The 20,488-nt window shown below is 38.6% G+C and overlaps 3 protein-coding genes across 3 annotated transcripts; all 3 read right to left on the bottom strand.

Annotated features, from left to right (window-relative positions):
* Positions 1–2,025: 2,025 nt before the first annotated feature.
* LOC110913437 lies at positions 2,026–3,144 on the bottom strand. The gene is made up of 2 exons (XM_022158269.1): positions 2,296–3,144; positions 2,026–2,214 (listed from the first exon to the last, which is right to left on the bottom strand). The coding sequence occupies exons 1-2, from the start codon at positions 3,142–3,144 to the stop codon at positions 2,026–2,028; spliced, it is 1,038 nt and encodes a 345-aa protein (XP_022013961.1).
* A 964-nt stretch (positions 3,145–4,108) lies between these two features.
* LOC110911034 (subtilisin-like protease SBT1.7) lies at positions 4,109–6,619 on the bottom strand. The gene has a single exon (XM_022155596.2). The coding sequence runs from the start codon at positions 6,548–6,550 to the stop codon at positions 4,223–4,225; it is 2,328 nt and encodes a 775-aa protein (XP_022011288.1). The 5' UTR covers positions 6,551–6,619; the 3' UTR covers positions 4,109–4,222.
* An 8,676-nt stretch (positions 6,620–15,295) lies between these two features.
* On the bottom strand, positions 15,296–18,375 carry LOC110911033 (protein CONSERVED IN THE GREEN LINEAGE AND DIATOMS 27, chloroplastic). Its single transcript, XM_022155595.2, has 7 exons — positions 18,022–18,375; positions 17,713–17,865; positions 17,553–17,630; positions 16,590–16,685; positions 16,435–16,470; positions 16,196–16,362; positions 15,296–15,793 (listed from the first exon to the last, which is right to left on the bottom strand). The coding sequence occupies exons 1-7, from the start codon at positions 18,238–18,240 to the stop codon at positions 15,631–15,633; spliced, it is 912 nt and encodes a 303-aa protein (XP_022011287.1). The 5' UTR covers positions 18,241–18,375; the 3' UTR covers positions 15,296–15,630.
* Between the last annotated feature and the right edge of the window lie 2,113 nt (positions 18,376–20,488).

Genomic DNA, 20,488 nt, shown 5'->3' with positions numbered 1-20,488 from the left:
GTATATAAATTCACATTTATTCAGCCCGTGTAATACACGGGGTTCTAATCTAGTTATTATTTTAATTTAATCTCTTCTAATTAATTATAGATAATCCTGCTACAAAATATTATTTAATTTTATATATTATATTAGAGATAACTCTCCTACTAAATATTATTAGTTTAATATCTTATGAATAATTATTATTTAGTTTAGTGTCCTTCTCATTTATAATATTATTTATTTGAATTAATTATATTTGAACGTTTTGTTTAGTTTGGTATAAAATAAATATTACGAAACTTAAAATAAAATTAACTAATATTATTTATCATTTATACATTTACGGAGTTTTAAATAAAAGGTTAAACTTATTGAGACTTCGTTAACAAATTTTGCAACAACAGAATAATCTATTTTTATCATGAAAACCAAACTTTGTATTTATTATTTAATATATAAAATTATATTTATTAAACCCGTAAATAAATGAGGTTTTAAAAATATATTGTTTTATTATTTAGTATATAAAATTTATTTATTCAACCCCGTGTAATACAAGGGATTATAACCTAGTTATCCAATAAACTAATGCAAAAACCACCACAGAATACTTATTACTTGTTTGAAAATATTTCCTATAAGTAATTATGATTAGCTTAGTTTGAATTAAGCTCAACTTTATACATATATGTGTATAAATTATTTTGAATCATATATTATTTTCCGGTCCTGTTTAATACATTTGAATTTTATTGTAAATCACAAATCAAATCGTTCACCACGGTTTAAAATTTGAAGTTGATCAACCGAATATAAATTTAAAGACCACCCGCGAAATCAAATCGATTATCAGTTTGGGAGATTTCACGGTTTTAAATCGAACTGTGAACACCCTTGGATATAACAGCTACCTAGACATGATTTTAAGTGTTTTTAAATTTTCTTATTATGAATGCCCGGTCTTGGACTATCCGTTTGTGGGTTGGCGCCCATGCCAACTAACCATGGGGGCGCCAAACACCACGTCGCTTAGTTATTGAGAGGCGCCGATGACTAGAAGCCCCTTTGGGAGCTAGCACAGTAATGGCCAATGGGTAAGGGCGCCCAAGCATATGGGGCAACCATTTCTCCAACCAATCACATGGTTTTCTTTTTATTATTATTATTATTGTTATTATTATTATTATTATTATTATTATTATTATTATTATTATTATTATTATTATTTAATTTTTGTTTTAGCTATTGGGTGTTTGGTTATTTCACTATGTCTAGTTATTGGTTGTTTAGTTAGACTACAGGGTGTGGAGGAGTGTAGTCCTCAAATGATGGTCTGTCATGTAGGCGTCCACGTAAGTGGGTGAGGATGAGCCTGAAGGGGATGGACCTAGGGTGTGGGAGATGGGCCTTAATATATATATATATGTGTGTGTGTGTAAGTATGTATGTATATGTGTGTGTATGACAGCCCCATCGCAGGCGGCAAGGGGAAGCCGGAGGCGACACTAACGGGCTAGGGGGTGGTTATGCTGGGGGAGCCGGAGCTCGCCGGCCTGAGACGTCAGACGAGTCCCACACCACTCAGACTTATTGCTCAAATTTCTACGTGACAATGATGTCACAATAGTTTAATTATTCCAACATAGTATTAGAGGAATAAAATACAACAACAACAACAACCATACCCAGTAAATCCCACAGTTAGCAAAGCTACTTATAGGGTCTGTGGAGGGTGGGATGTAGACAGACCTTACCTCTATCCCTAGGGATAGAGAGGCTGCTTCCAGAAGAGACCCCCGGCTCCAAGACAAACAACATAGCAACACATCAAGTGAGAATATAAACAAATAGAATATAGAAAAAAAGAAGTCACCTATACCAAGAAAGTGATCAGAGTGACACAGTATAATGTAAATCATGTATAATAGCATACAACCTCATTCCGGCATAAACACAAGAAGTCAATCGCTGGTAAAGTCACTTAAAGAATAAGAAAACCTACGTCCCTAAAATACCCCTAAGACCTTACTGCAATATCCTCTAGAAGTCCTTAACCCTAATCCTACGCCTCCATGAAGTCCTGTCTTGGACCATGTCCTCGGAAAGATGCAACTCTAGTAAATCATGCCTAATCTGCTCTTCCCATGTCAGTTTGGGTCTGTCTCTTCCTCTCCTCCGCTCCACAGTCAGAGTTTCCACCACTCTAAATGGTGTCGTCGTTTGCCTTCGCTTCACATGCCCAAACCATCTTAATCTCCCCTCCTTAATCTTATCCGATATACTAGCCACTCCCAATCTTTCCCTAAAAACCTCATTTCTAATTCGATCCAACCTCGTGTGTCCACACATCCACCTCAGCATCCTCATCTCTGCTACCTCCATCTTGCGTGCTTGTGTCTTCTTGATAGCCCAACAGTCTGTTCCATATAGCATAGCTGGCCTAACTGCTACCCTGTAAAACTTCCCCTTTAGTTTAGTTGGGAATCTCCTATTGCACAATACTCCACTTGTTGCCCTCCATCTACACCAGCCAGCCTGTATGCGATGGGTTACATCACTATCTATGTCACAATCCCTTTGTACAAACGACCCCAAATACTTAAATTTAGTTGCCTCTGGGACCAATTGATCCTCAATGGTGATTTGGGTGTCATCGTCATCGGCTACACCACTGAAATCACAGTGTAGATACTCAGTCTTAGATCGACTAATCCTTAGGCCCTTGCCCTCTAGAGCGACTCGCCACTCCTTTATCCTCGCGTTCAGGCACTGTTTAGTTTCTGCAATCAACACAATATCGTCTACAAAAAGCATGCACCACGGGACTGGCTCCTGGATCAACTTGGACAACTCATCTAAGACCACCGCAAAGAGAAAAGGGCTCAACGCAGACCCTTGGTGGAGTCCTACCTCCACAGGAAAGAAGTTTGTATCCCCTACAGGCGCGCGGACACTTGTTTCCGTTCTATCGTATGTATCCTTAATTATGTCAATATACTTCCCAGGTAGCCCTCGACCCTCCAAACTATCCCAAATCAGTTGTCGTTTCTTAGAGGAATAAAATATGAAGAAAAAAAAGAAGGGGCGTTTTTTCACTAGAAAACATCTGAAAACCGATATGGAAGGGGAGTCGTTTCTTTTTTTGTTTTCAAATCTCATTTGAGTCGGGTGTGGGAGTCATGGTTGGGACATGATTCGCCACTTAAGGGCATTTTTTCACTAGAAAACATCTGAAAACCGATATGGAAGGGGAGGAATAAAATGTCAACAAAAAAAAAAGAAGGGGCGTTTTTTCACTATAAAACATCCGAAAACCGATATGGAAAGGGAGTCGTTTCTTTTTTTGTTTTCAAATCTCATTTGAGTCGGGTGTGGGGGTCATGGTTGGGACATGATTCGCCACTTAGGGGAGTTTTTTCACTAGAAAACATCTGAAAACCGATATGGAAGGGGAGTCGTTTCTTTTTTTGTTTTCAAATCTCATTTGAGTCGGGTGTGGGGGTCATGGTTGGGACATGATTCGCCACTTAGGAACATAAATGGAAGGCTACCCCACCCCTTTGCTTGATCCACCATGATTTGCATGGATTAAACCATGGCAACCATGGTCATCCTTTCCATTTTTCAAGAAATTATTTCTTTTTTCTTTAGACAAAGGTAAATTAAAATAAATAAGGGGCTAGTGGTTTGGGTCATGACCACACCCTTAGGGTAGTGGTTTTGGATAGTGAATTAGAGGTGGGTTATATGACACTGACGTAGAGGATCATGATAGTCATGAGGGTAATGACCACACCCTCAGTGGCGGATCTTGACCTAAACTCAGCATGGACCGATGTTTTTTGAAGATAAAATCAGCCTGGGCCGAACCAATACACATTTAAAAAAGTTTTCGAAAACCTGAAATTTAACACTATTAAGCGAAAAAAACCGCACGAGCCGAGGCCCGATCCAGCCTCCTCTAAGCTCCTCCCCTGCACACCCTATAGCCTAACAAACTTAGGAGGAGCAAAGCACACACAAAATAAGTACGGAGAAACAACATGGATACATTTTTAAACAACGTTAACATTAAAAATATATTAATTCAATGAATTTTAAACCTTATTACACAACCTTAGCATTAAAAATATAATAATTCAATGAAATTAAATAAAAGGTATTGAATTATATATTCAACCACCAATCCACACTCCTTTTGAGTATCTTGTTAACAAAAACAATAACTTTCTACCTATCACCAACTAACCACCACCGGACTTCCCACAACATGCTTCCCGTCCGACCACTCAATCCGGCCAAACACATTCGAATTCACCATCATCGCACCTGCCGTAAATACCACCGTGTACACTTTCTTCTCATTGACTTGAGAAAAAGTCAAAGTTTCCGGAACCACCGTTATCCCTACAGAATTACTACCGGAATACGCGGACACTTTATAGGTAGATGAAGCCGGACCCACATTAGTTAACGTTCTTGTGTGGTTAATCACGGTGGTTGCACCACTTTTTCCGGCGGAATCCAATGGAACAACCACCGCAAAAGAAGGGTAGTTGAGATTACCTACGGAGTATGTTTTAGTAGAGTCACATGTGGTGTTTCTTTTTGTGATCAATTGGATTTGTGTTGTTGTGTAGTTTAGTGCACATAAGAAATCGAAGTAGTCGTCGGCGGTGATGTCGTAGACCAACCCGGGTTCGAGGGCGGATACCGGGTCCACGTGTCCAGCACCGTGGTCGAACGGGGTGGAGGGGTTGCCGGTGGCGAGATCTTCAATCATTTTTCCGTTTTTGTATGTCGTGTAAGCGGTGGTCATGAGAGCGGACTTAACGGCTGCTGGACTCCAGTCGGGATGAGCCGACTTGAGTAGAGCTGCAAGTCCGCTCACGTGAGGACATGACATTGACGTGCCGGATATTATGTTGAATTCTACACGCCGGGTGTCTTCTGATAAACCGGTAGGTCCCGCGGACCCAGACCATCCTGCTAAAATGTTGACACCTGGCGCCAGAATGTCAGGTTTTAGAATTTCTGGCGTGATGGTATTGGGTCCGCGGGAACTAAAAGCCGCCACCATTGGTGACGACTGTATTCCTAGTTTTGTCCCTTCAAACAAAATTGTGGCCGTTGGATTAGAATCGGAAGTTACATATTTCCGAATCTCGTCACCGGCTTTTAGACCTACCAAGGTCGCGGGTAATAAATGCGCGTCCGCTACAAGTTCCTCACCGTTTGCTGCCGTGTTCGTCAAAACCATACCCGAAGCACCGGCTTCTTTGACTACCGAACCCTTTTGAACCCGAGAATTTATGCCACGGTCGCAAAGTACAATCTTTCCCTTCACCATATCTGGTATCAATGACCCCGGCATACAAAGACCACCACTCGTCGAACTACTCGCATTTCCAGCATACACAATCGGCAACATTGTATTCGACAGTGCTGGACCTCTATACAACGACACACCGGAGTAGTTTTTCCCGTTACCAAGACTAACATAAGCCGGAAAATCACGGTCCAAAGTCCCGGCACCGACGGTTGTTATCCATGGCGACACGTTAGATAAAGTATAAGAAGCGGGTCCGGCATTACCCGCGGAGCAAGATACAAAAATACCCTTTTCCATAGCCGCAAACGCCCCGATCGCAACACTATCACGGTAAAACTCCGCACTTCCACCGCCAAGCGACAATGACAGAACATTAACATTGTCCGCGACCGCCATATCCATACCTGCTAATATATCCGAGCTAAAACAACCACCCATCCAACAAACTTTGTACACAGCAACCCTAGCCCGGGGAGCCATTCCTCGGGCTACACCCGGGGCGTACCCCAATAAATTAGCTCCTGCAACCACCGACCCACCAGTGGTTGTGGAAGTGTGGGTCCCATGCCCATCATCATCTCTCGGAGATCTATTCTCCTTGGATTCATCAATGGGGCCCACAGTGGCCTCATAACCACTCGCGAAAAACCGTGCTCCAATCAACTTCCGGTTACAATTAAAAACCGTGAAATTGGTACCAGTTTCGCACGCGCCTTTCCACGCGTGCGGAACTGGTCCCATACCGGTGTCGTCGAAGCTCTTACTCTCCGGCCAGACACCGGTATCCAAAATTCCAATAATGACATCACCTTCCCCGGAAGATTGTGGCAACAAGTTGTTGTTTTGCTCGAGCCCGAGAAACTCGGGTGTGCGTGTAATGTGGAGCTCATATCGCAGTTCCGGCAACACAGAAAGAACTCCGGGAAGGTTTTTAAGTGATTTCGCTTGTTGGGCGGATAGCTTTGTTGAGAAACCATGGATGACGTTGTGGTAAGTGTAGATCATGTTTGCCGATTCGGATATCGAATGTAGCGATGAGTGGAACCAGTGCGTGTGGTTGTTGTGGAAATTGGCCGGAATGCGGTGACTGGCCATGTGGACAATGTAAGTATTCTTCTTGGCAACTGAAACATAGCAAAAAGTAAGGAGAATAGTGAAGGTGATGGGTGTGATTAAGTTCATGGTGGTGAAGAAGAAGATGAGAGTTGTAGTATGGTTATATAGAGCATTCATTATAGGGTTTGTTTGTAATAGCTGTAAAAGAAGTGTGAGAGTTTGAAGACATTGAGAAGGTGGTGGGGACGAAGGGGGGTTGGTGTGGTTGTGTGCTTAAAGATATATTATTGAAGATGGTAAGATAACCAATTAAAAGTTTTTTTTATTTTTTTATTTTGAGTTTAAATAAAAATTAATTATAAAACTTTTGAATGATGTAATTTTACAATTGGTTTTGAGGGTTAGGAGGTTTAATAACTAAGTGTGAAAACTATAGTAGTCAGAGCCGTCCCCGAAAACTCTTGAAAAAGTTTAGGCCTTGGGCGACGAAAAGAATTGGGCCCAAAATTATGGTTAAGGGTAAATGAATTATAACAATAAAAACTTAATGATGGAGCAAAGACTCAAACTTGAGACATTTACATTATTTTGAGATGAGTTTTGCCACTACACCACCAATATTTTTGTGCTTAGTAAACGGATGAATATACCAAATATATAATTTAATAAATATATACAAGCTTATAAAGACTTTTCGGGCCCTATGAAATTTTGGGCCTCGAGCGTCGGCACGGGTTTGCCGGGCCCAGAGCCGGTCCTGATAGTAGTGAATACAACTTTAACGCTTAATGTATTTTAGAGGTTGGTAAGGAGGAGTGAAATAAAGCAGGAGTTTAAGGGTGAGAGGAATGTTTGTCTTTCATGTTACATTTGTCAAGACACCTCTCTCATTTGTGTTCAACAAATCAACTTTCACCGCTACTTGTCTCTTATTTGTTATAACTTGCCAAATCAGTGGAAATGCAGCCTGTCAGTCATGCTTCTCATGCCACAATCAATTTAGAAATTAAATTAAAAAAAAAACTTAACTAAAATGTGATTGGTTAATATTGGAAAGGGCCGACCTCTCTCTCCCTCCTTGCGGCATCATTGGCAAAGTAATAACATCCCTTGTTGAATCTTGGTTGACGATCACCATTTTGTTGAAACTCACTGTTAGCCAAGGAGTGGACTTGCCCCACAAGTAGCGTGTTGTCACTGAATTTCATGTGCCCTTAAGCTTCTTTTTTCTAGGGCTCTCAAATTCTAGAAAAAAAAATAGTCTAAATCATTTGTAAGTAATTTAGATGTTGGGATTATTGGCGGTGAGGTTTATAGTCTATAACTATGCATACACATTATCATAGACAATATAGAAAATATACGTTAAGAAGTAATCGTTTTTAAGGGAAAGAATCTCAATGTAATTATATGTTTTTGGACCCCTAGATAAATCATATGTTTTTTTTTTAGATTTCACGAGTCGTCCGCTCACTAAAGATAGCTTCATAAGGTACTCTTTTTTCTTTTTTTCTTATCTTTTAAATATATTATTGTCAAGATTTTGGAGATGGCTTTCGGATCTACGGATATACGGTGTGGGCGTGGAAAAAGGGCGTGGAAGCCCCTCCACGTCAGGAACACCACCCCGCGTATGGTGTGGAGGGCGGCGTTATGGGTGGGGCTTGAGGATTTCCATCGGCGTTGAGGCAAATGTGTGGGTGAGGTGGAGACTTTTGATTGGTAGGTGTAGTTTAGGTTTGTTTTGATTGGTTGATGTTTATTTTTTTTAAAAAAATTATTCTCTTCCACGCTACTTTCCCACCTTGTGTTTTTTTCTTCACACCAGCTAACATGGTTGCCACGTATCACTTCACACCCTTCCTTCAACCTCCTCCGGTGTGTGCTCTTATGATTTTTCGTGCATGTTCTTAAGTCATCATTACTTTATTTTATTACTATTAAATAAATATTGGTGTTTTTCTAACCAAATTTGATATTTACACTTTGTGCTTTGCTTTTAACAATTTTTGTCATATTAGTCGTGTTTTTACAATTAGGTTTTCATATATTGTTAAGTCATTTTAAACTATTTAAAATTTTAAAATGGAAATATGTGTTGTTTATAAGTTTCAACTACTTGATTAGTTGAGTTATTGAGTACTTGATGTTATTGTTGCTAATTAATTATGTGCCTACTTGATTGTTGGCTTTAGTGGTTTATTGATTAAAATTTAAGAATCTAAATGTTTTTCATAATTAACTTTGATTCTTGATTTTTTGTTCTATTCATAATTTGATAAACAGGTTCATATTCATTGGACAAATCCGTAACGTCATGATGTTAATATCTAATCAAACATGTATCAAACCAATCATGAATAATCCTGAATAACATGAACTCGAAAAAAATATTCGATCACAAATAACCCTCACCATGGAACAAAAATCCCGATGGATCCGAATCCAAATTAGCCGAAGAAAAACAATGAGTAAGTATATTGAATTAAACGAATTAATAACAATTCTACTAATACCTTGTTAAGATTACAAGATTCTCTAATACCATATTAGATACAAATAACTTATTACTATATTAACTTTGTAAGTCAATGGGAAGTGATGGAAGATTCTTGATCCTGACCGGGTTTTACCGGTCCTGCACTGTCGTGCCTTCGGGCGGGTGTATGGTCGGGTTTTCCCCAGAACTGGTGGCTTGGTGGGCTAGGGGCTTTGTGCGTGCGGAATAGAGGCCGCCGTGGGTACCTTTCAGCCATTTGGTGTTGTGTACGAAGTACCCGGCGTTTATTATGTTGGCCGTTCAAAAAAAAAAAAAAAACTTTGTAAGTTAATATAGTGTAAGGTTATATCTATCCACATTAAATGAGTATAGCCAGGAGTGTACCAAACAGTTGGGTTATTAAAACCCTAAAACGAAGTAGTTTCTTTGAAACTTTATAGGTGAGTAGTTATAAAAAGGTATCATCACGAGTTGTGTAAGATTCAAATGGGTAATAAATATAGTACACAATGTTTGGTAGATGGGTGACAAATATGCTTTAAATGTGCTGTTATATAAACTTTTAAAATATTATTTATTATATATTTTTTTTAACGACAAATTTGGATCAGTGACGGACCACTGGAGTATCATCGTGCCACCAGCAGAACCACCCGATCATATCCATCTGCACTAGGCAATAATGCCTATACACCAATTCAGGAGGAAACCCAATAAATCTGGGAAAAAGCCCCTTTGTGGGAATCGAACCCATGACCTAATGGTCATAAGCCTTATCCCACCCACCACCAAGATACCACTAGGCTATAATGTCATGGGTATATTATTTATTATATGAGTTAAGTTTTTTTTTTTTTTTTTTTTTTTTTGAACAGCAAACAAAGACGGCATATATTTCATCATGGGGATAACATTTTGTTAACCCAAAGTTACACCAGAAATCAAACCAGATACATCAAGAACCTATACATAGTAACTCAAAATTGCACCATTTTTCCCAAGTAAGTTCTGTAAACCTTGCTCGGTTCTTGACCCAGAGATAACCCAAGACTCTTATCTCCTCTTTTAGATTCCTAGCCAGAGGTTGCTTCCCGTTGAAAGTCGCATCATTCCGTGCCCTCCAAATACACCAAATCGTTGTCTGAATGATTGTATACACAACCTTCTTCCATTCTTTTGTTCCTCTAGTCATCCTATGGTATCCGAGAACATCCTTCACATCGAACAAGAAGAATCCATAAAGCCGACACCATGATCCCACAAAGTCCCAAATGGACTGTGTCAACCCGCAAGAAACAAATAAATGCTCAGATGTCTCCTCCGACTCTCCACATAACTTGCACATCAGCGAGCCTACTTGTATATTTCATTTTGCAAGATTAACCATAGTTGGTAGGCGATCCATCGCTAATCTCCAAATCAGAAAATTCACCTTTATAGGGCTCCATCTATTCCATTCGCTGCTCGATTCCAACTTTTGGAAAGTTTTTTGCTGCATAATGTTCCGCAAACTTCTAACCGAAAAATCGCCCGATGCTTCCAAGCCCCAAGTCCACTTGTCTGCCATCCCATTTCTGCTTAGTCCTTGCACTTCTGTGATCAGCGCATGATATTCCATCAGCTCAGGACCAGATGATGGAACGCGAGCCCAACTGAAAACCAGGCCTGCATTACTATCCGGCCCACCCCACCTCTCACCTTAAGTAACCGCTTTGCTTCTCTCCAGGCCGTATAAAGGTGGATATCTTAAATAAAGGGGTCCGTTTGGGACCCATGAATCTGTCCAGAAACAAACTGTGTCTCCCACTCCCGGCACAACCCGAATCAACTTGTGCACCTCTATCCCGGACTCCTTCACCTCTTCGATCGATTTGGCCACTTGTTTCCAAGGCCCCGCCAGCGAACGTTTGGCAGGAATAAAGCTCCATGCCCTCGACCCGCTGTGTATACTCCAAATCACCTTTCTCCATAAACCCGCTTGATCCACTTTAAACCGCCACCACCACTTTGCTAGCATCGCGGTGTTGGCTTCCCGAAGCGAACCCACTCCCAAACCACCCATGTCCATCGGTGTCATCACATTATGCCATTTAACCCAACACATCTTCGCTTGTTCCGGTGTGCCACCCCAAAGGAAATCACTTCTTAATTTCTCCAACCTTTTTATAACTTGACACGGCGCTTTGTAAAGTGAAAAGAAGTATGTCGGTAAGGAGTTTAAAACAGATTTTGTAAGTGTAAGCTTACCCCCAAAGGATATTATACCGGCCCTCCAAATCGACAATCTCTTCTTGAAAGCTTCCACAACCGGGTCCCAATTTTTGCACAGGTTCATGTTTGCCCCCACGTACATCCCTAAGTATTTAAAGGGAAAACTACCAACCTTGCAATTTAGTTCCAAGGCTAAGGATTGCAACTGGTCCCCGCCTATCCCAATCCCATACAAGTTGCTCTTAGAAGCATTCACTCGAAGACCCGTAGCTAGGTAGAAGCAACGAAGGAGTCTCTTTAAATTAATGGCATTATGGTGAGACCACTCGCCTATGAAGACGACGTCATCCGCATAGAGAAAGTGTGATAGCAAGGGACCATTTGAAGCGCACTTTATCCCCTTAAACAAGCCCACCGAGCAAGCTTTCTTCATCACCCCGGTCAAAGCTTCCATTGCGATTATGAATAAGAAGGGAGACAAGGGGTCGCCTTGTCTTAATCCTCTATGGCATGTAAACTCTTGTGTGGGCGATCCATTCACCAAAACCGATGCCTTTGCGGATGATACAATCGCTGTGACCCATCTAATCCACCTAGTTGGGAAGTTCATATGCCCCATGATTGATTCAAGGAACCCCTAACTAAGTTATTCTACAAAGTCTTCTAATTGTAAGAAGTGTAAGAAGGCTTTATAGAGTGACAAGTGTCTAATAACCTAAAACCTAAACACCCACCCCACCACCACCCAAAAACCTAAACAACCCCCCCCCCCCAAAAAAAAAAAAAAAAAAAACCTAAACACCCACCCACCCCCACGCCACCCCCACCCTCGGCGAAAAAAAATATTTTTTTTGGGGGGGGGGTGGGTGATGGGGGTGTATGATTTAGGTTTATGGGTGGTGGTGGTGGTTGTTTAGGTTTTTTTTTAGTTGATTTATTTTTAGGAATCTTTATACACTTCTTATTTTAAGAATTCTTTGTATTTCATCCTAATCCTTTATTATATTATGTTATCATGTTATTTTTTTCTCTTCTCATCTCATCTATTCCTTTTATTTTGGTAACAAGATTGTATAGAAGGGTGGGTCTTTGGTTCAGAAGGGTGGGGAGTATAATGTTCGGGGAGTTAAGCGGGGAGGGGGAGTCATCGAGCGGTGACCATACCCTCATGTTGAAGATATTCGATGAATGGGTGAGAGGTTACCAAAATCGGTGTGTAATTACCGAAGTGATTGAAGAGTGATGGAGGAGAGAGAGAGAGGAGAGAACAACCAATTAAAATTGAGAATCACTCAAACACCCTAGGGTGATTAACCATACCCCCTGATTGAGTGCAAAATGGGGAGTGGAATGAGGAGTTGATATGGCATAATATTATTGGGTGGGATTTCATTCAATCACCCTAGAGTGATTAACCATACCTTCCACCCTCACGATTCACCTATATAGTGCTTCCTGGACTAGCGGTGAGGTTTATAAGTATTATGTCGGACAAAATGTATAGATTTAAAAGTAGGTTTAGATAGTCGATGACTTGGCTATTTAAAAAAAAGGATTTAGAAGATTATATTGCTAGATGGATAATCATATATACTAAAGAAATGAAACGATGAATAATGACTAATCAAGTAAACTTGTGTACGTGTTATTTTTTTTTCTAGTTTTAATTTTCACCTTTATTTTATTTATAGTTATAATATACGCCTTAAATCGATTACTTTTTATTTAATTTATTTTTTAATTACTAACGTTCATTAATTTAAAAAAAAAAAAGCTATATACGTAGTTGTGTTTAACTTTTTCCCTTGGTATTCCCGTATAAACTTGTACTCAAAATGGAGCATTTTTTTTTTTATCATAAGCTATACGAGTGATGACACCATTAGTGGCGAAACTTGGCAATGAAGCGTGGGGTCGAAAACGTATATACCCAAAAATTTCTATACGAAAACTACATATATAACACTACTGAGCGAAAAGTTCGGGGGGGGGGGGGGGTCGTCCCCCGGGCCCTCTTAGCTGCACCCCTGGACACCATACCGGTACCATGACAAGTCGAATCGATTCTGACCAAACAACATCATTACTACTACAGTAACATCAAAACCGGTACCTGTATTCGTTTTTAACATATTCGCTTTATGTCAGTAAAACACATGTTGATATCCTTTTAGAATATCACAACTTTATTTTTTTGGGTTTCCTCTTTTGGTTATTATAGCCAGTACCGGTACTAGCGAAAATGATAACAAATGAATTCTCACCGCATAGTGCAGGTTATCAACCTGCTTGTTTTCCGGCACCCAGACGCTTTAGCTACATCGCTGACACCTCCACTATGTTTTCCGACGTCTGCAACTCTTTTAGATAGCCCAACCGCTTCAGCTACATCACAAACGCTTCCACTACATTTGGATCCCTGAACATGGTTTTGATCAATGGCTAGTTACGTAATTTTCCTTTTTATAAAACAAGCCTAACTAGCAAGATGCTAGTAGAGGCAAACATCAAGAACACAAGGAGGAAATTAGAAACAAAACCTACGAATATATGAACTACTTTTTACCTACGAATAACTAAAAAGCCTTGATCTCTTCAATGATCTTAGCAACGAACAGGTGGGCCTTTCTCTAATCATCATTAGTCAAATATTAGTAAACATACTTTTCCAAGCCGGATGAATAGTGACTTATTCTTTCTTGACTAAACTGCAATTTGCGTCCCTGATGAATGAGGACGGTGTCAAGGTAGGTCCCTAAAATGAAAAGTTTGCTTGTCGAGTCCCCAGTCATGTAAAAGCGCTACAATTTGAGGCTCTGCCGTTAGTTTCTGTTAGTTTGATCGTTAAGTCAAAGGGCATTTCGGTCATTCACCAGGGACGCAAATTGCAATTTACTCTTCTTTGTTTCTTTCTTTCTCTTTAAGTTTTAGTTTCACACCTTGCACTATAAAAAAATAATATACGTCTTTAACCCGGTAATTTTATCTTTCTTTTATAACTTCCGTTCGTTACCTTTTTTCATGAAAACTAAATACGCGTGGGTTCGTTTAATTTTTTTTCTCTCGACATCTTAATTGATATAAAGTTTATTGAAAACGGAGTTGTATTCGAAATAGTGATATGGTGACGACCGAGCAGGTATCAATTGAACAACAACGAGACCGGTATCGGTATCGGTATTCGTTTTTATAGTTTCCGATCGATATATATAAAACGACTTTATATTTTGTGTTACACCATAAAACTTTTCTGTAATAAACTTTTGTAAATTAACTTTTTTTAGTTGTCAAAACCAAGACTTACAAATTTTAACATCCATGTCTTAACGGGAGAGTTTTACATGTTGTAGCTAGTAAATTGATTTAGTGGTAACTAAGATTAAAAAAATGGGATTAGAGTATATTTTGCATTTGACAGATAAAACTATAGATGACAATGAGTGAGGGTCGCCTTGTTTGAGTTCTCAATGGATGTTTTAACTCAAATTCAAAGCAGCTTAGACCATATACATCTTTGGCTTTAACTTTTCAAAACAATTTATGACTTTTTAAAAAAGTTAATAAGTCACAAGGGAGTGACTTATTGACTTTTCCTCTCACATAATAATCTCATGCCAAACACCTTTTAACTTTTCAAAAAGTTAATAAGTTAATAAGTCCCTAAAATAAGCAATACCAAACACCCCCCATGTGTAGTGGTGAGTCAAGCAAATGCCCTACCCTTGGGCATGAAGCGACATGTGCCTACTAGTCATCAAAGGGGCATGAAGTTAAAAATGAGTGCAGTGCTGAGTGAAACAAATGTCCCTTACAATGATTAGACATTGAAATTGAATTTAAATAAAAAATAAAAAAAAACTCATAAAAAATATTTCATTGGCCCTTTCTCTTCAACCAGGCGTGTTTAAGGAAACGTCCAGCCAAAAAAAACCATCAAAAACGTCCCCGGGGCTGTGATGCGGGCGTTAAGGGGCGTTTTTTTTTTTGGGGGTGGGGGGACGCCCAAAACACCTTCCACTACGGGTGTGAATCTAATTCCTTTTGCTACTTGTTAATAAGCTTAATTAAACGGTTATGTGCTTGTTTATTCTATATATGCTTTTCAAATGTGAATTGTTGATTTGTTAAGAGTAGTTTGTGTTGTGATCATATACCATACAATTAACATGTGCTCCTTGTGGTAACAAACCATGTGATGTACGCTTGGGTTTAAAAAACAAACACTCATGGTGTATTGCAAAATATGACTATATTAATTAAAGTCATGATGTACTAATATCTTTTAATGCAAGAAAGATGCAAAGTTACTTGGGAGATGATCAAGTGATTCTTCTTTATACTACCTTTTAATGCTATACACATTAAACACCACACATCATTCTATTCGCATGCTAATTTCTTCGACTTCTATCTCGTTGCAGTGTTTCTTCTTTCTTCGTTTCTTGAACGTCTCTCCCACTAGCATCTCAAAATTGCAAATTAAAGCTATATATGTTTTTTTCACATAGTCGAACATATGAGTAGTTACTGGCTTGTGTGTTGTTGACTACTTAAGCAGGTCCTCCCACTTGCAATATTGGCCGCCTGCTAGTGCACGGTAGTACCTGTCCCTGCAGTAGACTGGCCGTCCGTCTGCAGCCTCAGCAGCTGCTGCTGCTAAATCATCATCGGCTTTCACCCCCAATGGTAGACTTAGGAGCTCTTCTTTGCTGTAATTTAGTTTTTACAAAAGACGTTGATTAGACATTTAGTACACCATATATCTAAAAGATAAGTGTTAATCTGTTAGTAAATTAATTTTTGAGTCTTTGTGGTTTAGTGGTTTTAACCATTTGAGTCTAAAATCAAAATATTTAACGCCCTGAGTCCCTAGACGCTTTTTATAACCATTTGAGTCCCTTTGAGTCCAAATTTTAACCTTTTGAGTCCACTTTTTTTTTAACAAAATTGGACTCAAAACGTTATAAAATGAACAAAATTGGACTCAAAACGTTATAAAATGAACGGTTGGGGACTCAGGGCGTTAAACTTTTTGATTTTGGACTCAAGTGCTTAAAACCACTAAAACACAGGGACCCAAAAAGTAATTTACTCATTTGTTTTTAACGTACCTCATATTGGCGGTTGTCTTTGTTGTTGAAATGTTTTCTTGATTTGCAAAAGTTTTTAGGATGAAATCTTCTACTGGTGTGGCGAAAATGATCAATGAAACGGCTGTGACGAGTAGGACACCCGTTCCAACTAGCGTTTGTTTCAGCAATTTAATGACCGGTTTGACCTGCGTTATAACAGTTATTTCAGTTCATGACTAAGATTTTAATAACTAATGTTCTTTTAGAATTGTTGGTACCTTGTATGACCCCAATAATCTGTCACGGGCCAGAATCTGTGAACAAAGATGCAAAATTCTAAGTTATCATACGAAATGAAACAATTGTGAAAGGGTATTGAAATCATAATGGGGTTGACATGAATGAAGAATGAATCACAAATAGGGTAACTAACCTCTGGAGGCTTTACCCACATTTGTCCATCATACCAACCGCTTTCTTCATAGGGTATCACTGCCGATAACAGTCGGTCACCCACGTAACTCCATCCCTACCACGAAATATATAGAATTTGAGAAAATCAAGAAAATAGTCATTTTACTAGATGCGTGATGCTTATGTAAACCATGTTGAAACAAATTACTCATTTAGCCATGAGATACGTAACTACATATCTACTTTTACTCGCATTAAACACTTTTTCTCACCAAAAAATGACTTTTCAACTAATGTGATACGTGACACCATAAAATGCACAGATTTGCGGATGTGTTGTTATTAGCGTATAGAATGAAAATATTTAAAACTTAGGTGAGTAAAAGTAGATACGCGACCAAAGATTCACGCATCTCATGGCTATATGCGTGAAATTGTTTTGACAGACCATAGAGATATAACGCATTCAGAAAAATGATACTTTCGTGATTTTCTCATGGACTTTTCTTCGTTAATACTATTACTCATGGTTGTAAAAATCCCGACTGGCATCTGATTAGTTGCTGATTAATCGCTAGTCGGAGGTTCACCAACTAATTTTCTTCTAATCTGCCAATTAATCACTAGACGGTCAACGACGGCTCTAGGCAGTGCTAATCGGCCAAAAATCATCGGTTCCGGACAAATTCCGGCCAATTACCAGCCAAATTCCAGCCATTTTCTAGTCAAACCATGTAAATTTTGGTGATTAATCTTGTCTACTTTAAAAAATGAGCAGATGTGGTGTTAAAACTTGTCTTGCTGTGTGTGTATGTATATATATAACACTGAAGATTACATATAAAAATCCCAATCCGATTAATCGCTAGTCCGTACCTCACGGCCGACTAACGCCTAGCGATTCTTACAACAAACATGAGGAGTTTTAGATTTAGTGATGATTGGGAGCAGAAGCACAGACATTCTGATTAGAAAGACATACCAGATAAATCCTCAAAACAACTAATGATACAAGAAAAAGGGTCCCTGTTCCTGCAGCTAGTAAAAACCGTAAAGGATCCTGAATAAATATAAGAAAGATGGTGTTAACCACACCGAACTGAAACCTTTAATTTGGCATTGCTCTAATGAATATGGCTTACAGTTGAAGGATTAAAGCTGGAAGCTGATACTGGGATTCCAAGAACAGTAAATGTCACCAGCCAGAGCCCTCCAAGCCGTAGGAAAAAGGATGTCGGTTTTAGTTCCCCCCACGAGTATAACGCTCCTTCTTTCAGAGATGAGTACTCATTCACCTGTTGTTGGTTCAAAACCAAACCAAACCAACATCCATTAAGCTAACAAACAATACATACATACATACATACATGTTGATGTTCACCCAACACAAAAACAACTCTCATACACTAAAATATTGTTTGTATGACAGACAGACAGACAGACAGACATACCGGTCTTTGCTCAAAGGGGACCTCAATTTCCAAGCCCGGTTCCCAGCTCTGGCCCGGTAAGTTACTAAACCGACCGTCCATCTCATCTTTAAGCGCCATGCTTGTAACAATCCTCTTAGATGAGCTCCGGTTCCATTCGTAACGAACCGGTCTGTGGTGATCTTTCAGTTTTTGACTTGGACATGAAAGTAAAGAACAGTACACATTTAGCCTGATCATTTGTTTATTTCCTGGAACTTGAACAAATTCCAGGAGATAAACCTGCTTGCAATGAGATTATTAACCAATACTTGAGTGTTTCTTGCTTTGATTGTTAATAGTTTTGGCCTTTGGGGACCATGTTTTATTTTAAGTGGTGGGAAAATTTCTGTTTGCAGATAAAATTATTTTATTTTCCGTATTTTTTGAGGTCTGTTTCTCTCAGGACATGTGGCACCATAACAACTCTATAATACTAAAGAAAATTAAGCCTTTTTCTCTACGGGTTAAAGATTTAAAAAATAAATTGGACGATATGGGATGGTGGTTTTACTATATGGCTTTTTACAGTGTTTTCAGAACTGAACTTACTGATCGGACCGGTCAAACCGGTAATCGGACACATAACCGGTCCGTTTGTACCACCTTCATTTGAACCAATCAGATGAGTGAAATGGACTAGGAACCAGACTGTTTTCAATCTTTTTTTTTACTTTTTTTTTCTAATTTAAAAATCTCATTTGTCGTTTTAATTACCAACTCAAACTTCCTAATTTGTTTATTTAAAACTTTATATTTTTTAACAACAATTTTTTTACACCTAAATCTAAATGCTACCTAACCTTAGGGTGAGCGGAGCACTTCTCGGGAAGGGGAGCGGGGACCTCAGTCCCCGAGCGGGAACACCACCGCCATCGGCTCGGGGAACGTAAGCGGGGAGGGGGATCGGTGAGAGGTTACTGCATGAGAGAGAGGAGAGAGAGAGAGAGAGTGATTGGTTGTTAATGTGGGTTCACTCTTTTTCCACAAATCATATTTTTTTCTTCTTTTTTTATAAAAAATAATTGTGTGAGTGGAGTGATGCCAATGTTTGAGTGCAAAATGGGGACTTAAGAGGGGAGTTGACGTGGCGCGTGCTGATTGGCCGTGAGTAAGAGAGGGGACTCCCCTAAGAGAGGAGTGCCCCTCTCACCCTTAGGTAGCGTTTGGTACGAAGGAATGGAAGGTGGAATGGAATGGATCATTCTGATGGAATGAAAATAAACATGTTTGGTTATCATGTGGTAATGGAATGGAGCATTCCAAGGGAATGTAACTCCTTCCAAATATAATAATTTCCATTCCTTGGTATGTAGGTGTTTTTTTTCAATTCCCTCAAGGAATGGAAAGAAATATGTTGTTGTTTTATTATTATTATTATTATTATTATTATTATTATTATTATTATTATTATTATTATTATTATTATTCTATTTATACTTATACTTTTATTTGTATTTATATTTATATTTATTAATATTCATACTAATATTAATATATATGAAAAATCTATTACTAATTTTTTATCATTAATATATTATTATTATTATTATTATTATTATTATTATTATTATTATTATTATTATTATTATTGAGTCAATTATATTTTTGTCGTTTTTAATACAGTTGTGTTTCGTTACTTAATCTTTTTTTGTTTATCAAATTGTACAAAGTAATAATTCATTCTATTCACATATGAGTAACCAAACATTACAATGGAATGAAATGATCCATTTCATTCCGTTGTCCATTCCATTACCTCCTCCATTCCATTCTCTCATCTATTTCATTACTCCATACCAAACAGACCTACTTTTAAGGATTCAAACCCACACTACTTTTATGGGAGACAACTAGTTTTTTTTTAAACAACGAATTTTTTTAATCTCTATCGTCTGTAAGACTTAAACTCAAGACTTCCCTATTTCAAAGTGTTTAAAGGCTTTGCAATCTACACAAAAGATAAAGTATTTGCATATTTGGTTTTCTTTTAATTTACATAATAAAATTTTATGTGTATGACGTCATCCGATTTTTGAAAATGAAAAAGTAGTCCGACCAGTAAACCGGTAAGATAGCGATTGGTTCGGTTAAAAAATTGTTTTTAAATCTCTGTATTTTTATGTATCAGAGTAAAGTGTGATCATTTTATATGAAATCAACACATTTTGTTTAATAAATAAAAATAAAACTTGCTATGGCCTGTCAACATAGAGTTGTGTGCGTGGTTGGCTGAGGCTGTGTGCTGCCTGAGTGTGGAAATTGTGTTCTTGCATGGTCCTGTTGTCACCATTTCTCGTGCTACACCATCGAAAAACACTTTTGGTGGTGTCCGGCGCACACACAATTGGATTATTATGAATGCATTTTTATCACTTTATCCCCTTTATTCGGTTCTTCAATTTTTAGTTTTTATAACCTTTTTTTAATCCTTTTTTTACGGCAGATT

The sequence above is a fragment of the Helianthus annuus genome, chromosome 15, assembly GCF_002127325.2.
Source record: "Helianthus annuus cultivar XRQ/B chromosome 15, HanXRQr2.0-SUNRISE, whole genome shotgun sequence".
Taxonomy (NCBI): Eukaryota; Viridiplantae; Streptophyta; class Magnoliopsida; order Asterales; family Asteraceae; genus Helianthus; species Helianthus annuus.
Note: the sequence above shows the minus strand (reverse complement) of the source record. Positions and strands in the feature narration are given on the sequence as shown.